Here is a 9,831-nt window from a genome sequence, read left to right on the forward strand (position 1 = left end):
TGGTAATCCCCCTTATGTATGCTGGGAGGCAGTTGAACAGTCTCGGGCCCCTGACACTTATTGTATGGTCTCTTAACGTGCTAGTGACGCCCCTGCTTTTCATTGGGGGGATGTTGCATCGTCTGCCAAGTCTTTTGCTTTCGTAGTGAGTGATTTTCGTGTGCAAGTTCGGTACTAGTCCCTCTAGGATTTTCCAGGTGTATATAATCATGTATCTCCCGCCTGCGTTCCAGGGAATACAGGTTCAGGAACCTCAAGCGCTCCCAGTAATTGAGGTGTTTTATCTCCGTTATGCGCGCCGTGAAGGTTCTCTACATTTTCTAGGTCAGCAATTTTACCTGCCTTGAAAGGTGCTGTTAGTGTGCAGCAATATTCCAGCCTAGATAGAACAAGTGACCTGAAGAGTGTCATCATGGGCTTGGCCCCCCTAGTTTTGAAGGTTCTCATTATCCATCCTGTCATTTTTCTAGCAGATGCGATTGATACAATGTTATGGTCCTTGAAGGTGAGATCCTCCGACATGATCACTCCCACTCACTGCTTGAAGAGCTTGTGAGTAGGTTGACATATTAATATGTTGTAATTTTGATTCTTGTTGTTAGCCTAATGTGACACGGGGAGAGTTTCTCAACATGATGCAAATATCGGTTCATGTGAGGCAAGATTATTATACTGTGTCACGTAATTGTTTGTGTGCAGAGGGTTGAGTGGTTTATGGGGTTTGCAGAACATCGACTGCACTAGGGTTAGGTGGCTTCCAACCTGCACATCAGTAGTTAAGGATATTTAAATTTCTAAAATGGGGGATTAAAGTTAACAGCAGTTGCATATAGGCATATGTATATACACAGATACACACACCTCTTTTTGTAAATACACTTAAGCATACACCTTTCAGTGTATTTACAATGAGAGATACACATCTCTCGATATATATAAACAGTTACACAACTCATAGTGCATATACATAGTGTACATTCATGGGATGCTCTAAACTCGTAAGGGTTACACATCTGGGAACTGAGTTATTAAAGTTTGGTTGCATAAATTCAACATAGCACACTGGTTGTAAAGCAGTCAGCTTGGTGGCAACCACCACACACCAAGCATCAACCACTGGTTGCGAAGCAGTCAGCTTGGTGGCAACCACCACACACCAAGCATCAATCACTGGTTGTGAAGCAGTCAGCTTGGTGGCAACCACCACACACCAAGCATCAACCACTGGTTGCGAAGCAGTCAGCTTGGTGGCAACCACACACCAAGCACACCAAGCATCAATCACTGGTTGTGAAGCAGTCAGCTTGGTGGCAACCACCACACACCAAGCATCAATCACTGGTTGCGAAGCAGTCAGCTTGGTGGCAACCACCACACACCAAGCATCAATCACTGGTTGTGAAGCAGTCAGCTTGGTGGCAACCACCACACACCAAGCATCAATCACTGGTTGTGAAGCAGTCAGCTTGGTGGCAACCACCACACACCAAGCATCAATCACTGGTTGTGAAGCAGTCAGCTTGGTGGCAACCACCACACACCAAGCATCAACCACTGGTTGTGAAGCAGTCAGCTTGGTGGCAACCACCACACACCAAGCATCAACCACTGGTTGTGAAGCAGTCAGCTTGGTGGCAACCACCACACACCAAGCATCAACCACTGGTTGTGAAGTAGTCAGCTTGGTGGCAACCACCACACACCAAGCATCAGTCACTGGTTGCGAAGCAGTCAGCTTGGTGGCAACCACCACACACTAAGCATCAACCACTGGTTGCGAAGCAGTCAGCTTGGTGGCAACCACCACACACCAAGCATCAACCACTGGTTGCGAAGCAGTCAGCTTGGTGGCAACCACCACACACCAAGCATCAACCACTGGTTGCGAATCAACCAGCCTGGTACCAGTCACCACCCACCAAACATCAACCAAACCATCTTGTATGTTCACTCGCTCTCGACTTAAAATCTTTCTCCCTACACAATAAACGACACTATTTTATTCCTTTTTCCACGCACTTAAAGGAATTCGATACACCTACAGAAGCACTTAGCAAAGCGAGCTTTAATTGGACCCAATTTATCTCAAATGTTCAGAGGAACACACAACATTTTCCTAAGTGCTATAGAGGATCCCACTAGAGAAATTTATTATAGCCTGTCTCCGAAGGTAAGTATATATGTTACAAGGTGTGGAGGCGGGTAATAGGCTGGTTAAGCGTCGTTATAATAGATGAGATGTCGGTCCTTATTTTACGAGAATTAGTTGAGCAAGAGGCGGCCGTCCAATGCGTGTTATTTAATGGAATATATCCCTCTGTCTAAAATTATGTAGATCGGCACATGCGATACCCTAGTGAAGATGTTAAAATAGTAGGTAAGGTGAGTGCTGTATATGACAGCCTCGCACTGTGGTCCTGGTCACCGGTGCTGAAATATAGCGTATCATTCGGATAGCCTGATATACTCGTTTATATTTTTTTTTCCTTTATGTGGATTCATTTAGACAATGACCCATGTTTATTGCACGCTTATATTTGTATAGATTGAATTTATATTAAATTCAGATAAACCTGAAGAATAATCCTCATACAAAAACCTCAGCATTTTTTTTTGTAGCTGCGAAAAGATAATTGTATACTGACTTAACGTTTCTTGTAACACGTCTTTATTATTATTAAATTTAAAGGGCCATACAAGACGAGCGAAGAACAGATATTTACTTGAGGTTGAAGTATAACAGAGCTGACAAGTACAGGTACGACGTTTCGCTCACACGAGACTACCAAGTACAACTCAGTACTTGACAAAGTTTTGTGTAGGCGAAACGTCGTGCTGGTAAAGATCGCCTTTTGCCATACTTTCCTCTTTATCAGATCTTTACTCATATGATTTTGCACTCTTTGGCTGCTTTTTTTTTTTTTTTTGCAGTTAGAAATTTAATGACGACATTCGTGTAAATGTCAACATCTTTTTCTTTACCTGACGGGGAAAAAATATTAGCCTCTGATCTGTGCAGTTAAAATACAATAGAAATACATTGTTATGATTCTACACACACTATAATTATGTTACAGTGGGAGGAAACAATTAAAAGAATTAACATAAATCCACAGGGAATGAAGTTTTATAATTATTGAAGTTCTTGGTGTATGTGTGTGTGTATATATATATATATTTACATTTTTGGTGTGTGTGTGTGTATATTTACATGCTTGGTGCGTGTATATTCGTTGTTACCAAATTTTTATAACCTTGCAAAATATTTTCCAAGTTAGAACAAAATATTTTCCAAGTTAGAGAGAATCAAAAGTTTTATATTGAGGCCAGAACTAATTCATGCAAACCTCTTCACATATATAAAAAAAAGAATTGCAGCGATGAATGGCCCTCAAAGATTGACTTTTTATTTTTAGAAAAAATCATGCACAAAATAGTATACAACAATGACTTATCTAAACAAACTGAAAGTTATTGAAATGAATGAGTTGATAAAGCAACAACGTGAGTGATAATTATGCACGAAGCCAAGTGGTTAGTGTTGTGCCTTTCGTCTCACTGGTCGACATATCGATTCTTGGACGTTCAAAAAGAAAAGGAAAAAAGGGGGAGAAAAATAGTGCCTTCGCTCGACACTACGACTTGGAAGCTGTGTATGTCAGGCTTTATCACCTCGCCGACAAAGGTTAGGAAAAACCCTGAGGAAAAGATTTTCTCTACGGGCTTAAAGGAGAACGGTGCTAATAATGACCACGTCTGCCCCACTCAGAGCTTGTTCGCTAGGAAGACAGCACGCACGTGGCAGGATGAGCATTTATTGGGACAGTTTTCCACTCCGTGCAGAGCTTCATAAAGTCATGATTTGAGAAATAATTAGATACAAAGCGAAACATTCTCCCGATAAGAGTTTGCATCCCCTTCGCTAGGAAATCGAAACCCACAAACACTCGCACCAACTTAGACTCCGCGTCAACCCAAGCGTTTCATATATTTATGGCTCTTCTTATCTAGGATCGGTACACATCACTCTGATCCTATGAACCATACCACGGGTGGGGTTTGAACCCGCGGTCAGAGAATCTCAAAACTCCGGACCGTTGCGTTAGCCACTGGGCCAGCTAGCTTAATAAAATTCATCCAACTAGGTATTTCTACACCATAGGAATATTAGCATAGGCACCACTGTGACCACAAATGCAAGTTTTTTACAGACGAATCTCCCGCTAGCACTGGCCCAGCTAGCTTAATATTCATCCAATTATGTATATTAAGATAGCTGGCCCAGTGGCTAACGCGACGGTCTGGAGTTTTGAGACTCTCTGACCGCGGGTTCAAACCCCACCCGTGGTATGGTTTGTTTGCAATCGTGTTATTACGATTTCGTGAGTCATGTTGACGGTTTTGAGGGGACTTGAGCTAGAGTTCGTCACGGCCATGCTAGCGGGAGATTCGTCTGTAAAAACTTGCATTTGTGGTCACAGTGGTGCCTATGCTAACCTTCCTATGGTGTAGAAATATACGTACTTGGATGAATCTTATTGTGGCTAGCTGACCCAGTGGCTAACGCGACGGTCTGGAGTTTTGAGACTGACCGCAGGTTCAAACCCCACCCGTGGTATGGTTTATTTGTAATTGTATCATTACGATTTCTTAATGTTGCTTATGTGAAGTGAAAAACTTACTCTCACATCTTACTATGTGATGTTCTGTACAGGAGGTTCATTAAGTCAGCTGAAGGTCTCGGTGATGCGAGGAAAAACTCCGCTGCGCCGGTCATCGTATGACTGCCCAGCGGTTTTGTCATATGACTGTGTGTGAGAGAGTGAGTTAGTACGTGAAAGGATGAAGGTATAAGTGTAAAAGTAAGTCATCATGACTTAGGAAATCGTGATAACACGATTACAATAACATGATTGTAATATGACTAATAACATGACTGGCCTTTAAGTTTTATTATACACGGGGGTGTCCTTACCCTAGACACACGGGGGGTGTCCCTACCCTAGACGCATGGGGGTGACCCTACCCTAGACGCACGGGGGTATTCCTACCCTAGACAAGGGGTTTCCCTACATTAGACACATGGGCGGGAGGTTCCCTTACCCTAGACACACGGTAATCTTGCCTTGACGTGACTTGTGAAAAATCCCGGGAAGCCAGGTTAAACCAGGTGTTGGAGACCCACCCACTCTGTAATGTATAAAAATAGTATAACTGCAGATGAAGGCAGGGGCATCAATTGTAGGTTTTTTCCCCATAGAGAGAAAGCAGGGGGAAAATAGGAAAGCCATCAATATGAGTGTTTCCCCTTGACACAGACCTGATACAGGGCTGAGGGGCGCGCTGCTTTCCCCCCTCTTCCCAGGCCACCATACGCCCTTCCCGTCAAAACTAATAAAAAATGTGTAGAAACTTTGGGAAAGCCGAGAAAATATGTGCTCGCCTCAAGCTTAGTAAAGTATCGTCGTTTAAACTTAAAATCTCCAATAAAGAGTCCAGAATGGCGAAGTTTTCTTCAGCGGTTATGTTTCAAAGGGAAACCGCTCAGGACCCAGTGAAAGTTTATGCAAATATGTGCGAGATATATTTTAGTCTTTTGAAAGAGCGTGATGGAGAGGCTGCAGGACACAACTTGTCTGCCAGGAAATAATTGTTTTGATATTCTCTTGGTATTTTGTTGTGTTATAGAGATAGAGTTTATATGCTAGTTCCAGTCTGTGTGTGTGTGTGTGTGTGTGTCTGTATATACTTACCTGTTTGTGGTTGCAGGGTTCGATTCATAGCTCCCGGTCCCATATGAGTATGTATCTCTTTGGCAGGGACCTAAGCAACAACAGCTTGTCAACTCTGCCTGCTGGCGTCTTCCTCCACCTGAGTCGACTGAGGATACTCGACCTGCGCCACAACTACCTCAGGAGCGTCGCAAACTCCACCTTCCTCGGGCTGGTCAACCTCAAAACTCTGTGAGTAATGCCACCTCTAATTGTGTAAGTGCCATTTAGGTGCCTTGGGGGACTTCACTAATCCTCTGTGGAATAGCAGGTAACCAGGTTCGAGACGAAGAAGGGGAGGATAGTTCCACTTCCTTAGAAGAAGAGCGCTTCAAGCATCAAGACTCCTTTTCCCCTACTGGTTTAGCGCTTCCAAATATATACTAGTTTGAATATTGCTACTATCACGACCGACCTCTACGATTACTACTAGTATGACGATTACTATTATTATTAATAATAATAAAACAGTAATAAAATAATCATTCTTACCTGCTCACTCTCGCACTACCTCCATTTCTCTCTCTCTCTCTCTCTCTCTCTCTCTCTCTCTCTCTCTCTCTCTCTCTCTCTCTCTCTCTCTCTCTCTCTCTCTGTCCCTAAGGTGTCATGTGTCAGATGTGACCGTGTGTCACCTGCCGTTGATGCTGCTGTGTGTAGGGTTTATCTCTCACATAAACACATGAAAAAATATTTAGAATAATGACGTGTCATTCGGTAATATACTTCAGATTCACCAACAACAGGAGCAACAACAGCAGCAGCAGCTACAATAACAAAACAACAGACAACCACAACAATCGCAAACAACAACAAACAACGACAAACAGCAAAATAATGCAGCAACAAACTACTACTATTACTAATACTTTAACAACTATAGTTACTGCTACTGTTAATACTACTATTGCTGCTACTGCTACTTAAATTTTTACCAGCGGTATTTATAAAAACAAATAATTATGATAAAAATAGTAAAACAATAATAGTTATTATTAATATAAACCAATCATAATTATAATAATAAAAATGTTCGTGTTACAGGCACTTGTCAGGGAATGCAATACTAGCACTGGAGGGCTGGGCTCTCTACGGTCTCTCCTCCCTCACTACACTGTAAGTTACACCTCCGCTTTACAACCTTATATATATATATATATATATATATATATATATATATATATATATATATATATATATATATATATATATATATATATATATATATATATATATATATTATATATATATATATATATATATATATATATTTATATATATATATATATTTTATATATATATATATATATATATATATATATATATATTATATATATATATATATTACTTTTTTTAACAAGTCGGCCGTCTCCCACCGAGTCAGGGTGACCCAAAAAGAAAGAAAATTCCCAAAAAGAAAATACTTTCATCATTCAACACTTTCACCTCACTCACACATAATCACTTTTTGCAGAGGTGCTCAGAACACATCAGTTTAGAAGCATATACGTATAAAGATACACAACATATCCCTCCAAACTGCTAATATCCCGAACCCCTCCTTTAGAGTGCAGGCGTTGTACTTCCCATTTCCAGGACTCAAGTCCGGGAAGACGGCCGACTTGTTGGAAAAAAAGAAAAATATAAAAAGAACATAAGAACATAAGAACGAAGGAACACTGCAGCAGGCCTACTGGCCCATGCGAGGCAGGTCCAAGTCTCCTATCGGCTTAAGCCAATGCACCCAACCTAGTCAGGTCAGGCCACATTGACTTAAGGGAGGAACACGGCAACCGACCTGGTAGCACAAGCTATCAGGTCCAACTCACACCCACCCACATCCACTCATGTATTTATCCAACCTATTTTTAAAGCTACACAACGTTCTGGCCTCTATAACTGTACTTGGGAGTTTGTTCCACTCATCCACAATTCTATTACCAAACCAGTACTTTCCTATATCCTTCCTGAATCTGAATTTTTCCAACTTAAAACCATTGCTGTGAGTCCTGTCTAGGCTAGATATTTTCAGCACCCTATTTACATCCCCTTTATTTATTCCTGTCTTCCATTTATACACCTCAATCATATCCCCCCTAATTCTACGTCTTTCTAGAGAGTGCAGATTCAGGGCCCTTAGTCTATCCTCATAGGGAAGGTTTCTGATACATGGGATCAACTTCGTCATCCTCCTTTGTACATTTTCCAGAGCATTTATATCCATTCTGTAATACGGTGACCAAAACTGTGCAGCATAATCTAAATGAGGCCTAACCAAGGATGTATAGAGTTGAAGAACAACCTGAGGACTCCTATTATTTATGCTTCTTGATATGAAGCCAAGGATTCCATTAGCTTTTGCGAACACTTATGCACTGTTGTCTTGGTTTCAGATTACTGCTAACCAGAACTCCTAAATCTTTTTCGCAATCCGTAATATTAAGATCTACATTATTTAGTTTATATGTGGCATGGTTATTGTCCTGTCCAACATTTAGAACTTTGCATTTGTCTATATTAAACTGCATCTGCCACTTCTCCGACCACTGCATCAGTCTATTCAAATCTTCCTGGAGTGCTCTAATGTCCTCGTCAGAATGAATTCGACGGCCTATTTTGGTGTCATCGGCAAACTTGCTGATGTCGCTCTTTATGCCCTCGTCTATGTCGTTTATGTAGATTGTGAACAGCAGGGGGCCCAACACTGACCCCTGTGGAACACCGCTCGTGACGCTTCCCCACTCTGATTTCTCCCTTATTTCTGCCTAATTGTCAACCATGCCTCTATCCAGGAAAAAATTTCTCCTCCTATTCCATGTGCCTTAATTTTCCTCAATAGTCTCTGATGTGGGACCCTGTCAAAAGCCTTACTGAAGTCCATATACACAATATCATATTCATTACCATGATCTACCTCCTCAAATACCTTAGTGAAAAAAGTTAATAAATTCGTAAGGCAGGAACGCCCCTTTGTAAAACCATGCTGAGATTCGTTGATTAATTTATGCTTTTCAAGGTGGCTACGAACTGCCTCAGCAATTATTGATTCCATAAATTTTCCCACTATGGAGGTTAGGCTTATTGGTCTATAGTTCGAAGCTAAGGACCTGTCGCCTGCTTTGAAAATAGGTATCACATTTGCCATTTTCCACTTATCTGGCACCATGCCAGTTTGTAGTGATATGTTGAAAAGATTAGCCAAAGGTTTGCTAAGCTCCTGTTTACATTCCTTTAGAACCCTTGTATACAGTTCATCAGGGCCTGGGGATTTGTTAGGTTTTAATTTATCTATTTGCCTAAGGACCATGTCACTTGTGACCCTAATCGTGCACAGTTTATTATCGTCCTGTTCTACATAATTTATCATTACTGGAATATCGCTGGTATCCTCCTGTGTAAAAACTGAGAGGAAGTATGTGTTAAAAATTCTACACATTTCCTTATCACTGTCAGTGTGCTGACCCGAGGAACTTTTGAGTGGGCCTATCTTGTCCTTGATCTTACTTCTGTATACCTGAAAGAATCCTTTTGGGTTAGTCTTCGATTCTCTTGCAACTTTAACCTCATAATCTCTTTTTGCTTTTCTAATTCCCATTTTTATTTCTCTCTCTAACTGAATATATCGATTTCTTAATTGCCCCTCTCCTCTTTTGATTTGCTTATATATACCTCTCTTTTGACCAATCAGATATTTTAATCTATTCATCCATTTAGGATCATTTTTGTTTGATCTGATTTCCCTATTTGGAACATAATTTGACTGAGCAGCTAGAACTATGTCCTGGAAAGCGTCATATCGGCAACCATCGCCACCTACCTGACCCTTAGTCAGGTCATTCCAGTTCAGCCCACCTAAGTAATTTTTCAGTCCTATGAAATCAGCCAAGCGAAAGTCAGGAACAGAGACTTGATTGCCATTATTAGGGGAATTCCATGATATATTAAAAACTGAGTGATTTGTGATCACTTTCCCCAAGCTCATCATTAACCTCAAGATTATTAATTAGTGTTTCCCTACTGGCAAGAACCAAGTCAAGGAGGTTATTTCCCCTAGTTGGCT

General features: G+C 41.1%; 1 protein-coding gene across 5 annotated transcripts in view; it reads left to right on the top strand.

Annotated features, from left to right (window-relative positions):
* LOC128692842 (G-protein coupled receptor GRL101) overlaps positions 1-9,831 on the top strand; it is a 104,285-nt gene that overhangs the window by 76,871 nt on the left and 17,583 nt on the right. For 3 of the 5 annotated variants that reach the window (XM_070092072.1, XM_070092077.1, XM_070092073.1), the window contains exons 17-18: positions 5,820-5,963; positions 6,816-6,887. In XM_070092072.1, coding sequence (XP_069948173.1) covers positions 5,820-5,963; positions 6,816-6,887 — 216 coding nt within the window. The remainder of the gene's footprint in view (positions 1-5,819; positions 5,964-6,815; positions 6,888-9,831) is intronic. The other 2 variants (XM_070092075.1, XM_070092076.1) reach the window with 1 other exon arrangement.

Source organism: Cherax quadricarinatus, chromosome 38 (assembly GCF_038502225.1).
Source record: "Cherax quadricarinatus isolate ZL_2023a chromosome 38, ASM3850222v1, whole genome shotgun sequence".
Classification (NCBI taxonomy): domain Eukaryota; kingdom Metazoa; phylum Arthropoda; class Malacostraca; order Decapoda; family Parastacidae; genus Cherax; species Cherax quadricarinatus.